Source organism: Odocoileus virginianus, chromosome 8 (assembly GCF_023699985.2).
Source record: "Odocoileus virginianus isolate 20LAN1187 ecotype Illinois chromosome 8, Ovbor_1.2, whole genome shotgun sequence".
NCBI lineage: Eukaryota > Metazoa > Chordata > Mammalia > Artiodactyla > Cervidae > Odocoileus > Odocoileus virginianus.
In genome coordinates, this window is record NC_069681.1 from 37,722,860 (window position 1) to 37,746,095 (window position 23,236).

Below are 23,236 nucleotides of genomic sequence, written 5' to 3' on the forward strand. Positions count from 1 at the left end.
CTGGTTCCAAATTGGGAAAGGAATACAACAAGGCTCTATACTGTCACCCTACTTATTTAACTTATACACAGAGTACATCACATGAAATGCTGGACTGGATGAAGTAGAACCTGGAGTCAAGATTGCCAGGATATCAATGACCTCAGATAAGCAGATGACACCACCCTTATGGCAGAAAGCAAAGAGGAACTAAAGAGCCTCTTGATGAAAGTGAAAGAGGAGAGTGAAAAAGTTGGCTTAAAACTCAACAGTCAAAAAACAAAGGTCATGGCATCTAGTCCCGTCACTGCATGGCAAATAGATGGCGAAAGAATGGAAACAGTGACAGACTTTATCTTCTTATGCTCTAAAATCATTGCAGATTGTGATTGTAGCCATGAAATTAAAAGAAGCTTGCTCCTTGGAAGAAAAGCTATGATCAGCCTAGACAGCATAATAGAAAGCAGAGACATTACTTTGGTGACAAAGTTTCATCTAGTTAAAGTTATGGTTTCTCTAGTCATCATGCTTGGATGTGAAAGTTGGACCATAACTGAAGGCTGAACACTGAAGAATTGATACTTTTGAACTGTGATTTTGGAGAAGACTCTTGAGAGTCCCTTGGACTGAAAGATCAAATCAGCCAATCCTAAAGGTAATCAGTCCTGAATATTCATTGCAAGGACTGATGCTGAAGCTGAAACTCCAATACTTAGGCCACCTGATGTGAAGAACTGACTCACTGGAAAAGACCCTAATGCTGGGAAAGATTGAAGGCAGTAGGAGAAGGGGAAAACAGAGGATGAGATGGTTGGATGGCATCACTTACTCAATGGACATGAGTTTGAGCAAGTTTCAGGAGTTGGTGATTTACAGGGAAACCTGACGTTCTGAAGTCCATGTGATTGCAAAGAGTCAGACATGACTGAGTCACTGAACTGACTGGTTTGTCAGAAATTGCTTCACAGGACAGCATCCTTTCTGAAGAGGGGAGATGGTGTGATGACTACCTTAGTCATCCTGACATCTTAACCAGGCTGTTTGCCTGTGCCAAGAGGTTGAACTGGAGCATACACAGTTGAATTTCCTAAGATTCACTAGTATAAAAAATCTAGCTTTTGTCCTTCCATTGATATGAATAGACCAGTTCATGGTGCATGGAATAGGAAAAGTCAATTTGATCTTCTCTTTGGACTGAATTGAATAATTTAGTTTGGTTTAGTTATTCAGAGGTTTTCCACTTTTCCCCTTAGTTTCCCATAAATATTCACAGTAAGTCTTCTCATAGAAGAAACAAAATTGAAACAGAAAGAGAATATGGAATAAGAAAATAAACATCTCTAAAAACCTTGGCTTGCTGCCATATCCCTAAGGTTATCAATTTTTTGAAGACCTAGAATTGGGACAAAAATACAGAGAGGACAAAAACCTGTAATAAATGAGATTTATTGATCATTATCTCTAAAAGTACTTCTTTAAATAAAACAGACCTTAGATTCAATTAGTCTGTGGCTTCAGAAAAGCCACAGTCACTTTGCTACATGTGACATCATCACCATGACTAAGAAAAGTATCACCTTCTCTGATATATCCTTGGATAGTAGAAAACTGTTCCAGGGGTTAGAATGAGTGGCCTCTTAGGGTCCAATTTCATGAGGTTCTTAAGGTTATTTAAGTCCTTAAATCTGTAATACACCATTCCCTCCTCCCCTGGCTGCTGTAACGCAGAGCATATGGAAATGTGAAAATAATGGACCTAGAGTTTATATTTGTTACAGATAAACTGGTAAGCACTTCATGTACTTAAACTCACTTAATTCCCACCAATATAATTTTATTTTTGGGGGCTCCAAAATCACTACAGATGGTGACTATAGCCATGAAATTAAAAGACACTTACTCCTTGGAAGAAAAGTTATGACCAACCTGGACAGCATATTATTAAAGAGCAGAGACATTACTTTGCCAACAAAGGTCTGTCTAGTCAAAGCTATGGTTTTTCCAGTAGTCATGTATGGATGTGAGAGTTGGACTATAAAGAAAGCTGAGCACTGAAGAATTGATGCTTTTGAACTGTGGTGTTGGAGAAGACCCTTGAGAGTCCCTTGGACTGCAAAGAGATCAAACCAGTCAATCCTAAAGAAATCAGTCCTGAATATTCATTGGAAGGACTGATGTTGAAGCTGAAACTCCAGTACTTTGGCCACCTGATGTGAAGAACTGACTCATTGGAAAAGACCCTGATGCTGGGAAAGAGTGGAGGCAGGAGGAGAAGGGGATGACAGAGGATGAGGTGGTTGGATAGCATCATCAACTTGATGGGCATGAGTTTGAGTAAACTCAGGAGTTGGTGATGGACAGGGAGGCCTGGTATGTTGAAATGCATTGGGTCTCAAATAGTTGACATGACTGAGAGACTGAACTGAACTGAACCATCCTTTTATAACATTGATATATCCCAGCTTTACTGAGATTAAAAGTAGGTGTAGGGTCTTACCATCCCTGTTAATTTTCAGGAGGGTACACCCTAAACCCTCTTTAAAATTAAGTCTCAGATATCTCAATACCTGGCTAATGGAATTTCTCCTCCAAGTGTATCTTCTCTGCAAACTGAAGAATTGTTCTGCCTTGTGAAAGATCACCATGTGCTTTCAGGTGAAAGACTTTATCCTAGAATTTTTGCATTTATTCATATGAACATGGACTTTGGATAGAATTCTCAAATGGTGTGTTCCAAGTAGGTTATAAGCATATCAAAACAATGATTCCCCTTATTTCTCAGGACATTAGGACTTGGGTCACTTGCTTCTGGGTCAACATGCTTCTTGCTGTTTACACATCATTGTCTCTGTGCCATAGTGAGACAGAGGTACAGAAGCACTGGCCGTGGTGAGGTTGGCTATCAGATGGGCCTGAAATCCGATCAGATGGGGGGAATTGTGTGTGTGGCTTGGATTAGGCTCTTTGGAATTCCTAGGAATGTAGAAGGAAGATATGAGATTGGCTTCAAGGAAGGGATGTTTATTGCACCCCAGAATCTTCTATTTTCTTCTTTAGAGTGTTGACTTTTTGCTCAGATCCTATGTTTGCTTTCTGCCAACTTTTGTAAAGAGTTTGAGAGAGCTGGCAATAAATAAAATATTCATAAATGTATATACATAGATTCTTATAAATGTATAATCAAATAGGTTTTGTGTATAAACCTATACAATGTGTGCATATATATACATATGTTTATATAATATAATAATTAATCCAGTATAAGACTGGCTACAGTATGATCTTCATGTAGAAAGAAAACTCTTAGAGAAAGTCAAATTGTATTGCTTCAGAATTTAAGGGCATGAAATCTGAAGGACAGAACCTAACTGGGGATCTTTTGAAAGCAATAGTTACTGATCTTTAATGGGCACCCAAGGAAAAAGCATTGGCATAACTGCCTTCATTTTGATCTCACGTCTGCTTCCCAGGTTGTCTGCCAGGCTGGATTGTCATTAAAGGCCCTTAACTGTGTAGAAACAGATGATTGAAACTGGTGAATATTGTCCAGTCAAGTGATGTGAATCTGCTAATAAAACAAACAAAGACTGTAATTTGAATTTTTTTCCTGATTGATATTTCAGCAGGTTTTTTCTCTAACAATTAATGATGACACCCCTAGTGACTTTCAAGACCAGACATGGAAGCAGTGAGCAGGACCCTCTTCATGAGCACAAAGGGTGTAACAGGGTGGGATGCACAGTTAATCCAGTAACTATAACATTGTTCATTTGTAGGTCTAATAGGAGCGAGGTCAGACAGCTCTGTTTTTCTCCATTTATGACTGGAATTTGCTTCTTCAAGGTTGCATTCCTCTTCACCCTGAGTTTTATATTGATACCATGGCACAGATGAGAGAAGCAGGAAAAGCACATGGATCTCCATCCAGATAATGCAGTTTGCTTCACAAGGGCTCCTGGCTACAGAGTAACAGTTCTGGGAGTTTCCTCCTCTTTCCAGGCTCCTCTTCCTGCAACTGTGGCTCTTGGATTTCCTGAGTACAAACCATTCCTATCTTTCTCCATGACCTGCAGTCCTTCCTGGAAAAACTTAGGGCAGCCACTTGCCCTCCAAGCTTCATGTTTCTTATCTATAAATGGGAATGATAGTTCTTACTTTTCTCATTCACAAGACAGTTGTGAAGATCCTCTGAAAAACTGATCTGGAAGAGCTGTGCAATGATAACCCCAATCTCTGTGATGCAGACACTACCCCACTAACCCATTCCATAGAGATGTGCCGGGGCCAGTCCTGAGTGACAAGGAGGGGGAGACCCTGGGCTGGAGAGCATGGGATGCAGGTGCTGGTGCTGAGAGGACTCAGAAAAACCAGTGCTAACTCAGACAAGCATCTAAACCTCCTCCTCCTGCCTCTTTTTTGGTCAAAATTTGTATGAAGTATGATTACTACCTGCAAATTATTCATGCTACTCTGTTAAACCAGCCTGTGAAATTCAGTTATCAGTCTCTCTTAGATTTCTCAAAAAGGTGTTCATATATTCTTCCCTGTGTTTCCTCTGCCCTCTCTGCCTTTGCAGATTGTCATGGATTTGTCTCTACCTGAGATCACAAACTTCAGAAGCCTTGACCCAGACCATGTGAATCTCCATGTCCCCAGTACTGACCCCACTTCCATAGCAGGCAGACACTAAGTGTTGATTGCATTCCTGTCGCCTGAAGTTGTCCACCATGATATCATACTTTGCCTTATAAAGATGGATATTTAAAGCAGCAGCATGTAATATTTGGTTTCTATCTGCCATCATTTTAGATCAAGGTCATTTCTGAACATAAAATCACATTATGGGATGAGATGATTAAATGAATATTCACAGAATTCTTGGCATAATGCCTTATGTACAATAAACATCTGATAAATGGTATCTGCTGGTGTTATAATCATTAGACTTTGAAATGGACATTTTACATACTTAGCATAATGGTGGAAAGTTGGATGTATGTTGGGGGCAAGCTTAAATGTGTCATAATATTTCATGACATGGGCTCTGCAGGTTTGCAGCTTAGGCTTTGGAGTTGTGATCAAGTTGTTTTTCTTCTCCATGTGCCTCAGTGTCTCCATCTGTAAAATGAGATAATATTGTTACTACATAGGGCTATTGTGAGGATTAATGAGTTAATACACAAGAAGTGTTGAATGTGTGGTGCTGTACACAGTCAGCACTCAGTAAATGTTAACTATGGATAGAAAACCAAAACACAGAATTCCTACTTCCAAAGATCAATATTTGAATTTTTTCCTACTTTTCTGGACACTGAATTTATAATCAATTTATAATCACTTTTATATCCTGATATGTATAGCTGAGACTTCTGGATTCCTCATCTGTGATACCTGCTTGCTCATCTCTAGTAACACCTATTGACTCCTGATAGTTTGGTATTCAAGTCTTTTTCCCTGGGAGTTTCAAATATTCTCTCATCTGTTAAAAGTAGTAATGCCTGCCTCATAGGGCTACTGAGTGTACCAAAGGAGCTAATACCTGAAAAGTTCTCTTCATAATGTTTGACAAATGCAATAAATACCACGAGGACCACGTATTATTTTATTTCTTTGGATGGGAAAACATTCCCTATTATTCCAACACATCTTTTAGGAAAAGAGTTTAATCCTAACAAAACATTAAAGCTTATCTTTGAAAAAAATCCTTGACAAAGATGCCTCTGTATCTATTTTCACTATTTCAGACATTTCTACTTGTGATTGGTATAGTAGGCGTGATGGTGGCAGTGACTCCTTGGATTGCAATACCCGTGATTCCCCTTGGTATTGCTTTCTTTTTTCTCCAGTGGTACTTCTCAGAGACTTCACTAGATGTTAAACGCCTGGAATGTGCAAGTGAGTACGGGACTCTCAGGTTGGTTTGGCAAAGTAGGCTGGCTTTCCTTTATGGCATTTCATTAACCAGACCCCTGAAATCCTGCAGACTGTCTTCTGGAATTTCTCACTAAGCTAATGATAGGTAATTGAATATTATGGGCCCTGTTCAGTGTGGCCCTTAAGGTGGCAGGTCGGCTGTAGCTTTGTATTTTAGCACAAAGAGGTGAGTTTGCCCTGCCACATCCTGATTCCAGGGAACTGTTTACCTCCTGCTTCTTAGACATCCCAGATCCACTACTTTTCTGGGTGGAATCCTGGGAAGATTAGTTTTTGCAGGCACCTGGGGGTCATCACTGGCTTTCAAATAGAGCTGCATCCTAACCATCAGAGACAGTCTAGCATCTCTCCATTTCACGGACAGGAAGGCTGAGGCACCACGTATTGACTAGTTCAAGGGCAGCTTCCCAGTTGGCGCTAGTGGTAAAGAATCTACATGTCAATGCAGGAGACATAACAGATACAGGTTCAATCCCTGGGTCAGAGAGATCTCCTGGAGAAGGAAATGGCAACCCACTCCAGTATTTTTGCCTGGAGAATCCCACAGAGAGAGGAGCCTGGTGGGCTACAGTCCATGAGGTCGCACAGAGTCAGACACAACTGAGCGATTTCGCAGCAGCAGCAGGTGAATTTGAGCACCATCAGGATAGGGACCATTTATGTCTTGTTCATGATATACTTTCTAACAGAGCAGCCACTCCATAAATACTTTTCTTAAAAATAAAATATTTCATTACTCTGGAATGAATGTACAAGGAAAAGGGGATTTTTCTTACCCCAGAGTTACTAGATATGACACAGAAAGGAAAAAATTAGGAAAAGGAAAGGAGGTATCAGGAAATACACTCATCTACCAGAAATGATACATTTGAAATATTCACTTTTTCACATACCTAAAAGATGGCAAGTAAGTTGCAGTTGTTAAATGTTTGGAAAAGCTAAGTGCTGTTATTTTCAGGTTTACCCTTTATCATCAATATTATTTGGGGTGAACACACTGTTTGTGTTCTACCATCCCCAAAGCTATTCATATAAATGATGCTGAAAAGAATCCCCTTAGAAGGACACAGGATGGGATCTGTTCAGTAGACATGTAGTCTATTATTCCATCTACCTTTGTAGCTTTAGAATGATGGGGAACACATTTTATGATTGATCCTTCTGTTCTACAGATATTCACAGAGGATAGATTCATTCAGAGCTTATCACATTAATGCACAAACATATTTCATTAATAATAAAAATTATAAGAAATCATAAGGAAAGTAGAATTGTTAAATGTATTTTTTAAAAGTATACCTTTTGGCAAGAGCCAAAAAAAAAGGAAGACATTTATATTGATATCACAAACCTTAACCATGGATAGTTACTAGTGAACTTTCCAGAAATCAAGCCAAGAAGAGAAGTATATTGAGTTTCATGATTCTTAGTATCTAATAGATACAGAGTGGAAAAAAAAAATCTAAGTTTATCAAAACAAAAGAGATTTTTATTGTGGTATTTGCATGTTTTGTTTTTAATAATAAACTCTTAAGAGGCATTTATCCTAAGTATTTGCATAATAGAGAGTGGTTGTCGGTTTCATAAAAACTGTAGAAAAATTTTTGGTCATCAGGAGAATCAGCTAAACTTCCATGAGGTCTGGTCTTAAGAGGTATTTGAATAGGATGCAGAGCAGTAGAGTCCAGGTTGTGTGATGTCCTGCTGATGTGACTTGGTAGGATGGTAGGACATGGGGAGGTAGAAAAGGAAGTGAAGAACTCCATCCAGTCTTCTGTAGACAAGGCCTCACATGTTTTATGATTTGAGGTTGCTCATGAAATGGAGTTGGGCTTCCCAGGTGCACTAGTGATAAAGAATCCTTCTGAAATGCAGGAGATGCAAGAGACACAGGTTCAGTGCCTTGGTCAGGAAGATCCCCTGGAGTAGGAAGTGTCACCCCACTCTGGTAATCTTGCCTGGAAAGCTCTATGGACAGAGGAGATTGATGGGCTACAGTCCATGGAGTCACAAAGAGTCAGACACAACTGACCACCATGAAATGGAGCCATTCAACAGTCTTGTTGCAAAGCAGGTCTCCGGTACATTCAAAGAGGAGTTGTTCCACAAGGAATGTGTGACTGAGATTTATGCCTGGGGAAAGGGCCACTTCCCATCCACAAGAAAGTAGAGAGGTGGGTACTTCCTAAGGCTTTTTTTTTTTTTTTCATTTATTTTTATTAGTTGGAGGCTAATTACTTTACAATATTGTAGTGGTTTTTGTCATACATCGACATGAATCAGCCATGGATTTACATGTATTCCCCATCCCGATCCCCCCTCCCACCTCCCTCTCCACCCGATCCCTCTGGGTCTTCCCAGTGCACCAGGCCCGAGCACTTGTCTCATGCATCCAGCCTGGGCTGATGATCTGTTTCACCCTAGATAATATACATGTTTCGATGCTATTCTCTCGAAACATCCCACCCTCGCCTCTTCCTAAGGCTTTTTAAAGAGGAAGTACTGGGTTTTAAAACTGTTTTTAGAAACCATTCCCAAGAAAGAGAAATGCAAAAAGGTTGTTAAAGGAGGCATTACAAGTAGCTGAGAAAAGAAGAGAAGCTAAAGGCAAAGGAGCAAAAGAAAGATATACCCATCTAAGTGCAGAATTCGAAAGAATAGCAAGGAGAGATAGCAAGGAGATAACAAGGAGAGAGCCTTCGGCAGTGATCAGTGCAAAGAAATAGAGGAAAACAATAGAATGGGAGAGACTAGAGAGCTCTTGAAGAAAATTAGAGATACCAAGGGAACGTTTCATGCAAAGATGAGCACAATAAAGGACAGAAATGGTATGGACCTAACAAAAGCAGAAGATATTAAGAAGAGGTGGCAAGAATACCCAGAAGAATTGTACAAAAAAGATCTTCATGACCCAGATAACCACGGTGGTGTGATCACTCACCTAGAACCAGACATGCTGGAATGTGAAGTCAAGTGGGCCTTAGGAAATATCACTAGAAAGAAAACTAGTGGAGGTGATGGTATTCCAGTTGAGCTATTTAAAATTCTAAAACATGATGCTGTGAAAGTGCTACACTGAATATGCCAACAAATTTGGAAAACTCAGCAGTGGCCACAGGACTGGAAACGGTCAGTTTTCATTCCAGTCCCAAAGGAAGGCAATGCTAAATACTGTTCAAATTACCACACAATTGCACTCATCTTACACACTAGCAAACTCATGCTCAAAATTCTCTAAGCCAGGCTTCAACAATACATGAACCATGAACTTCCAGATGTTCAAGCTGGATTTTAAAAAGGCAGAGGAGTTCAGTTTAGTCTCTCAGTTGTGTCCGCCTCTTTGCGACCCCATGAATCGCAGCACACCAGGCCTCCTGTCCACCACCAACTCCCAGAGTCTACTCAAACTCATGTCCATCGAGTCGGTGATGCCATCCAACCATCTCATCCTCTGTCGTCCCCTTCTCCTCCTGCCCCCAATCCCTCCCAGTATCAGGTCTTTTCCAATGAGTCAACTCTTCGCATGAGGTGGCCAAAGTATTGGAGTTTCAGCTTCAGCATCAGTCCTTCCAATGAATACACAGGACTGATCTCCTTTAGGAAAAGACAGGGGAACCAGAGATCAAATTGCCAACATCGGTGGATCATCGAAAAAGCAAGAAAGTTCCAGAAAAACATCTGCTTCTGCTTTACTGACTATGCCAAAGCCTTTGACTGTGCGGATCACAACAAACTGTGGAAAATTCTTAAAGAGATCGGAATACCAGATCACCTGACCTGCCTGTTGAGAAACCTGTATGCAGGTCAGGAAGCAACACTTAGAACTGGACATGGAACAACAGATTGGTTCCAAATAGGAAAAGGAGTACATCAAGGCTGTATATTGTCACCCTGCTTGTTAAACATTTCCAGAGTACATCATGTGAAATGCCAGGCTGGATGAAGCACACGCTGGAATCAAGATTGCCAGGAGAAATATCAATAACCTCAGATATGCAGATGACACCACCCTTATGGCAGAAAGTGAAGAGGATCTAAAGATAGCCTCTTGATGAAAGTGGAAGAGAAGGGTGAAAAAGTTGGCTTAAAACTCAACATTGAAAATACAAAGATCATTGCATCTGGTCCCATTACTTCCTGGAAAGCAGATTCGGAAACAGTGGAAACAGTGACAGACTTTATTTCCCTTGGCTCCAAAATCACTGCAGATAGATGGTGACTGCAGCCATGAAATTAAATGATGCTTACTTCTTGGAAGAAAAGCTTTGACAAACCTAGATAGCATATTACAAAGCAGAGACATTATATTGTTGACAGAGGTCTGTCTAGTCAAAGCTATGGTTTTTCCAGCAGTCATGTATATATGTGAGAGTTGGACTATAAAGAAAGCTGAGCACTGAAGAATTGATGCTTTTGAACTGTGGTGTTCGAGAAGACTCTTGAGAGTCTCTTGGACTGCAAGCAGATCCAACCAGTCCATCCTAAAGGAAATCAAACCTGAATATTCATTGGAAGAACTGATGCTGAAGCTGAAACTCCAATACTTTGGCCACCTGATGCGAAGAACTGACTCATTGGAGCAAACTCTGATGCTGGAAAAGATTGAAGGCAGGAAGAGAACAGTACGACAGAGGATGAGTGGGTTGGATGGCATCACCGACTCAATGTACATGAGTTTGAGTAAGCTCAAGGTGTTGGTGATGAACAGGGAAGCCTGGAGTCCTGCAGTCCATGGGGTCGCAAAGGATTGGACATGACTGAGCAGCTGAACTGAACTGACTGGATTATCTCAGCATTTGATCTGGACAGTCTGAGAACTTTGGCCCCATCCCTGTGGAATATTGGGATTTTCTATTTGCACCCTAGTATGCTGCAAGAACATTAGACAGCAAATTATTCAGTCCAGATAACCCCCACACACACCCCGTATAAGCAAATGTGGTGACCAGTTGATTAGAACTGTTTGTGCTCTCTCTCTAGGTGGTGGGTCTGTGCCATGAATACCACTGTTTTCTTGAAATGTAACTGATGGTATGTCTGCAAAATAGGTCCTTGTTGGTTATTTGTTTTAAATAGAGCAGTATGTACATGTCTATCCCAAACTCCCTATCTCTTCCTCCCATCCTTCCTCCCAGGAACCATAAGTTCATTGTCTCAGTCTGTGAGTTTCTGTTTGTAAGTAAGTTCATTTATTTCATTTTTTTTAGATTCCACATATAAGGGATGTCATATGATATTTCTTCCTCCCTGACATACTTAATTCAGTAAGTAATGACACTCTTGGTCTATCCATGTGGCTGAAAATGACATTATTTCATTCTTTTTAATGGTCTAAACAACTCTGCATTTAGCAGTGCCTGAATGATGAAGCCATATCCAAATTCTGTCTGAAAGGCTTCTGTGATTGGCTTGCAGTGTCCACCACAGGCATTGCTGGCAGTAGGCTAGCACATTTGTCATGTGTATTCAGACTATGGATCCTCACCTCTGCTGTTTTAAGTGTTCTCATACCAGATTCCCATGGCCTTTATTCAACTTCAGGCAGATACAGAAACATTCGTCAGGTTCCCCGAACGGACATCAGGACCATTCAAAGACCCCTCCTCTGTCACATACTGTGGGCACAAGGGCGGTGCAGTACCGGGTGCTCCGTGACCCGCACAGAGACTCCTGGCGCAGGTGTGGGGAGAGTCCCCGGATGGGGGAGATGGCAGACTGTCCGCTCCCTTACTCGTCTCACCCTGTCCTGGGTCTGGCTCTGCTCCAGGGTAGGGGATGTACTGACTCTGTCCCAGCCCTTAGGTTACTCATCTGAGGTGGAGACAGCACACAGGTAGCTCATCAAAATTCAAGGTGGGGAGGACTCTTGTGAGGAATTAAATTTTGAAGTGCTACTGACTCAAAAATTACTAGTCATTACTCAGTCATGGAAAAGAATGGAATGTTGCCACTTGCAGCAACATGGATGGACATAGAGGGATATTATTCTTGGTACAGAAAGTAAGAAAAATAATATATGGTATCTCTTCTATGTAGAATCTAAAGAATGATATAAATGAATATATACAAAACAGAAATAGACTCAGAGACAGAAAGCAAACTTAACAGTTGCCATAGGGCAAAGAGAGGAAAGGAGCGACAAATTAGGAATATGGAATCAGCAAGTACACACTGCTGCACACCAAATGGGTAAGGAGCATGAATGTACTGTACAGCGCAGGGGATCTTGCTCAATATCTTGTAATAGCCTATCTAGGGACAGTTCTAGCCTCACTTGTGCTCATATTTAGTCGCTCAGTCATGGCTAACTCTTTCAACCCTATGGACTGTAGCCCACCAGACTCCACTGTCCATGGAATTCTCTAGGGAAGAATAGTGAAGTGGGTTGCCACTTCCTCCTCCAGGGGATCTTCTCGACCCAGGGATCAAACCCACATTTCCTATGTCTCCTACATTGCAGGTGAGTTCTTAAACTGCTGAGTCATCCTACAGTGGATTATTATCAGAAAAAAATAATCTGCATCACTATGCTGTATACTTGAAACATATCATAATTCAACCATACATACATATGTATATAGGTAGATAGATAGATACATATATATATTTTTTAATTTGGAGGGGTGTATACTGAGGAGGACCTTGATGAATGAGCTAGTAAAGAATTTCTTTATCTAAATCTAGCTGTGATTTGAATGTGGTTTAAAAAAAAAGGGTTCAAAGAGACTCTTTCATTTTCAGGTTGTTAAAGTGAAGGTTTGTGTGAGCAGGAATTCGAGGGTCACGTGGAGGATCCTCTTTGAAGGGGCGTCATCCTTCCTCCCGCAGGCAGCCCTCCAGGAAGCCCCGGCTGTGCCCTTTGGCGGGTGTGTGACCACAGAGCATGGGAGGCAGTGGTTTCCTCGCAGCCATCCTCACTGACTTTCTCTGTCGTGTGTCTGTCTCTGCTTTCCCCAGCTCGGAGCCCGGTGTTTTCCCACTTAGCATCTTCTCTCCGGGGACTGTGGAGCATCCGGGCGTACAAAGCTGAAAAGAGTTTTCAGGAGCTGTTCGATGCACACCAGGACTTGCATTCAGGTCTGTAAGTTTCTGGAGATGATTTCTAAGGATGGGATGTTCTGCCTCCCGAGGCCTGACCTCCCTCTCAGGTGGCCTGGCTGGCCAGCACCTTCTTGTGCCGCCCCACGGCCCCCTCTGCACACCTGCCTCCCCCACCCCTTCCTCTTCTTGTGCCGCCCCACGGCCCCCTCTGCACACCTGCCTCCCCCACCCCTTCCTCTTCTTGTGCCGCCCCACGGCCCCCTCTGCACACCTGCCTCCCCCACCCCTTCCTCTCACCATCCCCTCTGTGCGCCTCTCTTTCCTTCCACCCCCTGCTTGCTCCCCTGACTGGCTTGTATTGTCCTTGCATCACTGTGCCGTGTGGTTTTCTGTCTCCTTAGGGCAGGAGTCAGCAAAGAGCCAGCTTTGTGTGCTGTCCTGTGTCTGTTGTAACTTCTCAGGTTGCCTGTTGCAGCACAAAGGACGGCAAAGGTGAAATACATCAGCAAATGGCCGTGCCTGTGATCCACTAAAACTTCACTTATGGAACCAGGTGCTGGCCATTCCTGGCCTCCAGGCTGTAGTTGTCAGCTCTCTTTTCAGAGCATGTCAAACCTGACTGAGGAAAGTAATTTCCTGATCATCATATTAGCTGTTCTCTTCATGTATATTTTTCTTTATTTCAGTGAAGATTTGTTCTAGAAGAAATTCTAGTAGAAATTCCAGAATTTACTCTAAGTCTATAAAATCCTGGCCTATATCTTCAATCTGTATTGTATTTTGAAGAGAAGATGGCATTTTAAAAGCCGCATGCAGGTCCTGTGAGCCGATGGTTATTTACACACTGGCTCTGAAGAGTAAACACTGTGCATGGCCCTGTAGGAATTGCAGAAGGTGCTGGAAACAGTGTGAGCTGTGCTCTCTGCTATCAGAGAGCTGGGAATAGTCAACGTGTGAGAGGGTGATCTTCAGGTGGAGGCCCAGCCCTGAAGGAAACGCACTGATGAGACTTTTTCCATCTTCTTTCTCCGATGAAATTTCTGTTTATAACCTGTGGATTGAATTTTTCAGTGCATGCTTCCCACAGAGCCCCTGGACTGATTCCTGTGTGTGTCAAATGGTGTCGTGTCAAAATCTAGCTTTCTGGACTCTTTGGGCTCCTTGGGTGTATAACTTTGCTATCCTACCTGTGTAAAAATCTTCTGTTGCTCAACTGAACAAAATTCTCATTTGAAGCAGCTAACATGGCTGTTCTACTGATTTATTATACTTATTACGGTTCACAAATGCAGAGGCTTGGTTCCTGCTTTTGACGACGTCCCGATGGCTTGCTGTGTATCTAGATGTCATCTGTGCCGTCTTTGTCACTGTTGTTGCCTTTGTGTCCCTGATTCTTGCAGATGGTAAGTATAGATGTGAGTAACTACTTATAATATGAATACAGTTTATAGTTTCATTTACATTTATTAAATAAAGCTCTTGCTGTCTTGTCTAGTATATACTGTTTTACTCTAACGAATTAGTGTTTGCAGTATAGGATTCCACCGTGTGGTCTATATGAAATCATTTGTGTCTTGATGAGACCTTTCTATCTCTTTCTTTGAATGGGTTGAGGTCTATGCAAATGTAGCAAGCTGACTTGCTGAACATTCCAGGTAGTGTTGGGAAGAGAAAACCAAGTTTACTATTATATTAAGGTTTTGTCCAGTTAGCTTTAGGGCTACTTGGATCTCTTAGTTGCAGGTGCCTGATTCACTGAGGTGAGAAAGATTCTCTGTAGGAAAGGACAATCTCTTCACTGCTGTGTGGGTACCAGATGAGCAGGTATTGGCATCTGTGCCATGAATTCACCATCTCTATTCCATAGTAATGGCACTGAATCAAAATCTTTAATAAGGAGCAATGAGAGTAGCTGTTTAGAGTTGAAAGCACTGGCTCTTAGAACCCATTGTCTTGTTTTACCTGGTTTCAACTGCAGCTCCCTTGAATGTAGAAAGTGAAATTTACACAAAGGTTCTTGAAACCCTAATGATGAAAGTGAGAATAATGACATGGTTCCTCACCTTTGTAATGCTGTCAAGTGTGTCCATCCTGTTGGGATTAATAAACTCATTTTGTAGTCTTTTTGAAATCAAAGTGTTTTTTTCATTGTATCATGGTGTCAATCAAGACATACTAAAGGTACGTGTCATATTGTCATTATATACAAATGATTTAAATATTATAAAGGAGCCTTCTTCATAAAGTGACAGAAGGAGCTAGGTGAGGGGTTAACAACAGGACTGACTCTTTTCTCCTTCTTTCTTGTTTAGCTTTGACTCCCGGGCAGGTTGGCCTGGTCCTGTCTCTTGCCCTCACACTCACGGGGATGTTCCAGTGGTGCGTCAGGCAAAGGATGGAAGTTGAGAACCTGGTGATGTTTATTTTAACCTTCTTAGCCCTTTCAAGTCTCCTTGCCATTAAATGCCATAAAAGCAATTCTTATGTAAAATATTAAAGCTGTTATTTTTACATCATAGCTAACAGAGTTTTTTATATCCTCCTCCATGTGGTTAAAGTCAATGTAAAATAAAACATATACATATTATCCTTACTATACACATTATCCTTAATCTAATGTATGTCATGTCGGCAGGTTTTATATTCATTGTAAGCTGTCTTCAAGTAAAATAAATGGCTCTTCATTATTATACTCTTTAGGTATAATGAAAGTAGGGGGAAGGTTCTGAAATTCTAGAGAGAATATATGCTAATTTCTTAGAAACTTGTTTATTTTTGTTTCTTAGTGGATAATTCCTCATTCTTGGTAAAATGACTCAGTATTTTGAGGATTTTTTTGTTTGTTTAATTAATAGGTACACTGCTTCATTGTAGCATTTATTCCTGTATGTGTTGAACATCTGGATTTGCTAGTGTTCCTTCTTTCTGGTAGGATAAGCTGCTTCTCAGAATGGCCTTTCTGTAGCCACACGTTACAGATTGGTGTCCATAAGTATTCTTTTCTTTAACAAAACTCTCTTTTTTCTTTTATCCATATGTGAAAAGTAGGTAAATAAAACTTTTATCATTCAGTTCTGTAATTCTTTTAGATTCAATATGATGTTTAAGGATGAAATTCTAAACGAAAGTGTTACGAGATGATGAATAAGTTTCAAAATCATCAAAAGTGTCATCAAATTCCTATTTCTGTCCTTTGGGAATGATAAGATGTGAGATATTTTAAACCAATTATACATAAAAGCAGAACATCTCATTTACAATCTCTGAACACCTGTAAGCGAGACCCTCTGTCCTGACCCACATGATGTCATGTGTCTTTCAGATGATTTCAGTAGAAAGAGTGATGGAATATTTAGACCTTGAGGAAGAAGCTCCCTGGGAATACAAGGATCATCCCCCGCCTCCATGGAGTAATGAAGCAAGGATTAGGTTTAACGCTGTTAACTTCAAGTATACCGTAGATGGGCCTCTGGTACTGAAGAACCTGACCGCAACCATTGAAGCAACAAAAAAGGTTTGTTTAACCCAGTTGTCTTTTTTAAATCCAGCTAAAGATTTAGCACCATATTTGTTCTTGGCTTCCTTGTTGCTGTGTCAGGGGACTCTTTGTTCCTCATGGATGCACGTTCAATAAGTTGCTTCAGTTGTGTCCGAGTCTTTGTGACCCCATGGACTGTAGCCCACCAGGCTGCTCTGTCCATGGAATTCTCCAGGCAAGAATACTGGAGTAGGTTGCCATTTGCTCCTCCAGGGGACCTTCCCAAACCAATGATCAAACCCACATCTCTTAAGTCTCCTGCATTGGCAAGCAGGTTCTTTACCCCTGGTGCCACCTGTGAAGTCATATAGTGACATAATAAGTGCATCATTCTTGGAAATTGACCATGGAAGGGGCATCCCACATATCTTTGTGTTGCGAGATCCCTCATGATGGTTGGAGGGCTCTGGACCCTGGAGCTGGAACTTAACCTGAGCCGGGATACTGTATATTTTACCTGATTATTCATGAGGAGTGCTGGAAGTCAGCCCTGGCTCCCTGTCCCTAACTCTCCCATATCTCATTTCTTGCCATCTTTGCTTCTTTGTACTTCTGGACTCTTCTCTTCCTCCCATGATACTTTCAGTTGCAGCCTCCCCCTCTATCCCTTGGCCCTTCTGACTGGTCCTCCACTCACCCACCCTTGGCTGTCATCGCCCTGCTCTCACTCCAAGGCTGCTGCTTTCTTTAGCACAGATCTGATCCTTACTGGCCTGGGTAAGATGGTGCTCAGACCATAGTTCAGCCCCAGGTCCACTCCAAATAGGGGCTGTGTGGCCATCAGAGAAGCGCCTAGAATCGTAATCAGGGCCGAGGAACCAAAGCCCCCCGTGGAGGCAGGGCCCAGACCTTTGCTTAAAGTTGGTGAAAGCAACCCAAAAGGAGCAGAGGAGGATCCATGTGAGAGACGACAGAGAGGTTTGTGTCCTGGTCCTGCCAGCATCCATGTCTGCTGGTGATGTTCCTTTCACACTCAGCTTGGGCCCCTCAACTCAGACCAGGAGAGACGCTTGAAGAAGAGACTAAACCTGAACAGACAAAGTCATAGGAAGCTCACCACCTATCTCGCTATCCTTGGGTCCTAACATTCCCACCCCCTCTGCACTCAGCTCCTGTGTGGATTCTCCCAAAGCAACATGTCCTCCCTGCATCCAGTGTACACATGCTGCCCATTCCCTTCTGTCATGAGGCTGGTAAAAATCTCCTCATTTTCTGAGTGAAAGTGTTACTCGCTCAGTCATGTCTGACTCTTTGCGACACCATGGACTGTGTGTCCATGGAATTCTCCAGGCAAGATTATTGGAGTGGGTTGCCATTCGCTTGTCCAGGGGATCTTTCCCACCCAGGAATCAAACCCGTTTCTCCCACATTGCAGCCAGATTCTTTACCGTCTGAGCCACCAGGGAAGCCCCTGCACCTTCTGAGTTAATCCTAATGTATCTGCTTCTGTAAGATCCTTGATTTTTCACCAGCATTATATATATTCTTTAAAGATAGCATGTGTGGTATACCTATGTTCATAGCAGTATTATTCACAGTAGCCAAAAGTTGGAAGCATCCCAAGTATTAATATCTATCATCAAATGAGTGGATAAGCAAATCCTTACAATATAGTATATCCCTACAATGAAATACTATTATTCAACCTCAAAAAGAAAGAAAATTCTAATCTATAGGTGAGCCTTAAGGACATCATGTTAAGTGAAATAAGCCAGAAACAAAAGGATTGAATACTATATGATTCCATGTATGAGAATCCTAGAGCAGTCAAGTTTATAAAGACAGACAGTAGAATATTGGTAGCCAGGGACTGGAATAAAAAGGATGGGGAGCTGAGTTTTTTGGGTACAGAATTTCAGTTTTACATGACAGGAAATATTCTGGAAATTGGTTGCAAAAAACTGTGAATGCACTTAACACTAAGCTGTCCTCTTAAAAATTGTTCAATTCAGGTCAGTCATTTGGTTATGTCTGACTCTTTGTGACCCCATGGACTGTAGCACACCAGGCTTCCCTGTCCATCACCAACTCCCGGAGCTTGCTCAAACTCATGTCCATTGAGTCGGTGATGCCATCCAACCATTTCATCTGCTGTCGTCCCCTTCTCCTCCTGCCTTCAGTCTTTCCCAGCATCGAGGTCTTTTCAAATGAGTCAGTTCTTCACATCATATGGCCAAAGTATTGGAGTTTCAGCTTCAGCATCAGTCCTTCCAATGAATATTCAGGACTGATTTCCTTTAGGGTTCATTCCAGACTGATTCCTGGTTGGATCTCCTTGCAGTCCAAGGGACTTTCAAGAGTGTTCTCCAGTACCACAGCTCAGAAGCATCAATTCTCTGGTGTTCAGCCTTCTTTATTGTCCAACACTCACATCCATACATGTCTACTGGAAAAACCATAGCTTTGACTATATGGACATTTGTTGGTAAAGTAATGTCTCTGCTTTTTAATATGCTGTCTAGGTTGGTCATAGCTTTTCTTCCACGGAGCAAGCCTATTTAATTTCATGGCTGCAGTCACCATCTACAGTGATTTTGGAGCCCCCCCCAAAATAGTCTGTCACTGTTTACATTGTTTCCCCATCTATTTGTCATGAAGTGATGGGAACAGATGCCATGATGTTCATTTTCTGAATGTTGAGTTTTAAGCCAGCTTTTTCACACTCCTCTTTCACCTTCATCAAGAGGCTCTTTAGCTCCTTTTCTCTTTCTTCCATAAAGGTGGTGTCATCTGCATATCTGAGGTTTTTGATATGTTCTTCCTGCAATCTTGATTCTAGCTTGTATTTCATCCAGCCTGGAATTCTGCATGTTATACTCTGCATATATGTTAGATAAGCAGGGTGAAAATATACAGCCTTGACATATATTGGTATAGTCAGTAAAGCAGAAGTAGATGTTTTTCTGAAACATTCTTGCTTTTTCTTTGATGCAACGGATGTTGACAATGTGATCTCTGGTTCCTTTGCCTTTTTTAAATCCAGCTTAAACATCTGGAAGTTCTCGGTTCATGTACTGTTGAAGCCTAGCTTGGGGAATTTTGAGCATTACTTTGCTAGCATGTGAGATGAGTGCAGTTGTGCAGTAGTTTGAACATTCTTTGGCATTGCCTTTCTTTGGAATTGGAATGAAAACTGACCTTTTCCAGTCCTGTGGCCACTGCTGAATTTTCCAAATTTGCTGGCATATTGAGTGCAGCACTTTCACAGCATCATCTTTTAGGATTTGAAATAGAAATTGTTAAGCTGGTAACTTTTATGTTACATGTTTTACCAGAATTAAAATAAAAGGTATCATCTGTGGCAGGGTTTGTAATTTTCATCTGTATCTCACAGAACCCTGAGGCTTTTTAAGATCAGATAACATCTTGTTTTCATCTCTGTTCCCCAGGAAGTGGCATTCTGCAGGGCACAGTGAGAGTACTGAGCGACTGCTGGCTGGGAGAGTGAGTGAGTAACACACAGGTCTGAGCAACCAGTAACCAACACACACACGTTTCTCAGGTAGCTCAGTGGTAAAGAATCTGCCTGCAATGCAGCAGATGTGGGTTCAACCCCTGGGTGGGGAAGATCCTCTGGAGAAGAAAATGACAACCTGCTCCAGTATTCTTGCCTGGTAAATTCCGTGGACAGAGGAGCCTGGTGGGCTACAGTCAGTGGGGTCACAAAAAGCTGGACATGACTTAGTGAATGAGCACGCATGCATCCTTTTAACATGAAAGAATAATCAACTTAATGCTCAAATGGTAGATACCCAGAGAGAAGCTTCAGTTAATTACAGGGCAAAAACTTCCTCCAAATTGTTTCCATTTTCACTGTAAGTCAGGAGGAAGATGAGGATTCCTATGGCAGGAAAGCATTAGCTACGTTAGCTACACATTTTATGAAATCCTGTCCCTGAGAACACTGTAGATGATATTTGCTTACTCGGAGACAATGTGTCCATCGGATTTCCTGTTTTAAACATAATTCTCTTAATTTGTACTGATCTTAAATTTCTCCCAAACCAAAATTATGAATATCTAAGAAACTCTGTAGTATAAGACCATAACAGATTTATATTCTTTTATCTTAAAATCTCCAAATTCTAGGGTTACATGAGGTTCTAAAGTATGTGAGGGAAGATTGAGTTTGAAGACTGAATTAATAATTGCAGTAACTTGACTTTTGATCTGTGTCTTGGTCAACTCTTAGTATCACCATTAGCTTCATTTCTGGGTTTGTAGATGATACCTGGGCAGTGTGTTCATGAAGTGATTTCACTCCACTTGTGCGCATCCCAGGTTTCCTCTCCTGCTCACCTGTTCCAGGCCCTGGCACTCCAGGACACCTCTGTGATGTTGGATTTGATTGAGAGGCTGCTTTGGGGGACATGGGAGTGAGCCTGCCTGGCAGCAGTGGGGCTCCGTTCTCTTTCCATCATGTCCTCTGCTTTCCCGATTCCTGGAAACTAGAGTCAACAGGAAAGTGTAGTAGGCGCCATAGAGGTTTCTAATTCATGGAAGAAATAGCTAGTAAAAGTAAAGACCCAAAATGAGGTAAATAGAACCCTAGGCTTCCTGGATAGATTCCAAACACAGGCTGAGTTTTTCATTTAAATGATTTTGTGCTTGATTTGATCATTTTGGAGAGTACTGGGTCATTTTAAAGCATTTTCCAGATCTCGAGGTGGATTGATTTTGATTTGTTATTTTCTTTTCTTTCTCAGAGCTATTACTTGGATAATACATTTTTACAGATGCTTACTATACCTTGCTATAATGTGCAAATTTTGCTGTCCTACATTTTCTCTGTTTTTAACATAATATTTTCTCAGCAGCCCCTCCTTGCACACCAATTGTCCCACTTGCCCTGCTGGCTTCTTCATTCCTTGTGACTCAGATGGTGGTGTCAGGGCCAGCAGCACCTGAATCACCTGGAACTTCTTAGAAATGCAGAGTCTCAGGCTCACCCAGACCTCTTGACTCAACATCACGTTTGAACAAGATCTTCCAATAAAGTCCTTTCTCTCCCATGGGCAATTTTTGATGAGTAATAACTTATGATTTCCAAGAACTGTACTTTGACAGTTTGAAATTGAGCTCGTAAATCACCCAAACACCTGCTGTGTCTGAGCAAGAGGCTCTAGAATGTTCTATACCACTTACCCTTCAGATTTATTTACTTTTATATTCTAGAAATCATGCCTTTACGTTATAATCCAACTCTGTGTTATTTCAGTGCATTTATTTGCATCTTTTCCAGTGGAGTCTGTCTTCATCACGGGCAGTTTTCATCCTGTACCCGCCTTCCCTGCACCAGACTCCTTCAGGGACTGGAGGGATTTCCCATAGGCTCAGCCCTGCCTGGACCTGAAGTCAGAGAGCCCAGTGCAGCAGTGTATGTGTGGCTCTTTAACCACCTGATGGTATCAAGAATGAGACTTGCTGTTCCAAGTAGGGCACTAGGTCTGTTTGGCCCATTTCCCAGGAACCACTGTCCCACTTAGCTGCAGGTTTCTCTCCCAGCCCAGCTGTGGGTCTTGGTTCTTCCTGCTGACAGCCAGCCCACCTGACCTCAAGTACCCTTTTCTTCTCTGTGATGTTGGCTATCTTGTCCCACTCACCACATTTTATGCATCCATATCCACATCATGTTTTAACTCTCTGGCATTAGGATTTCTGTGGTAGGCCTGTTCCTTTAACTGCAACTACATAAAGAAGGCTGAGCACCAAAGAATTGATACTTTCAAACTGTGGTGCTGGAGAATACTCTTGAGAGTTTCTTGGACAGCAAGGAGATGAAACCAATCAAGCCTAAAGGAAATCAACCCTGAGTATTCTCTGGAAAGACTGATGCTGAAGCTCTAACACTTTGGCCACCTGGTGCAAAGAACCAACTCCTTGGAAAAGACTGTAGATGCTGGGAAAGATTGAGGGCAAGAGGAGAATGGGGTGACAGAGAATGACATGATTAGATGGCATCATCGAGTCAATGAACATGAGTTTGAGCAAGCTCTGGGAGACAGTGAAGGACAGGGAAGTCTGGTGTGCTGCAGTCCATGGGGTAGCAGAGTCGGACACGACTTAGTGACTGAACAACACACCTCTCCCCACTTTCTGTTTCAGCTACACAGAGGGGCATAATAAGGTGTCAGTCCATCAAGGAGGTAAGGAGACCATCAGCAAAGTGAAAAAGAGGCTGACACACATGGATTTGAGTCCCATGCTGTGAATTATGGCTCTGCTATTTCAGGCAGATGAATTAATCTTGTAAGCCTCGATCTCCTCATTTGCAAAATGGAAGTGATGGGACTTAACATCTAGTTTTGTTCTGCAGCTTAAGCAAAATAAGACATATTAAACACCCAGCATGAAGACCAGCACACTGTAAATACTTAAAAGATAGTTATTTGGGCAAAGAGAGTTATACTTGGGCAAAGATAGACGGTTGTCATTTTCGTAGGATCTAAAATGACCTTAGGGGCTTCCCAGGTGGCGCTAGTGGTAAAGAATCTATTTGCCAATGTAGGAGACATAAGACACCAGGGTTAGAAGGGTTAGATCCTTGGTTGGGGCAGATCCCCTGAAGAGGGGCATGGCAACCCACTCCAGTATTCTTGCCTGGAGAATCCCATGGACAGAGGAGCCTAAAGTGCTTCAGTCCATAGGGTCTCAGAGTCAGACACAACTGAAGCAACTTAGCACACAGCACAAAATGACCTTAACTAGTTGTGCTGCATAAATTGTTATCTGTTCTGTGAAAAT

At 41.9% G+C, this 23,236-nt stretch overlaps 1 protein-coding gene across 1 annotated transcript in view; it reads left to right on the plus strand.

Moving 5' to 3' along the window:
- LOC110127204 (ATP-binding cassette sub-family C member 4-like) overlaps nucleotides 1-23,236 on the plus strand; it is a 209,737-nt gene that overhangs the window by 112,323 nt on the left and 74,178 nt on the right. The window contains 5 exon segments of the mRNA XM_020877316.2: nucleotides 5,724-5,874; nucleotides 12,871-12,990; nucleotides 14,247-14,357; nucleotides 15,267-15,367; nucleotides 16,277-16,468. Coding sequence (XP_020732975.2) covers nucleotides 5,724-5,874; nucleotides 12,871-12,990; nucleotides 14,247-14,357; nucleotides 15,267-15,367; nucleotides 16,277-16,468 — 675 coding nt within the window.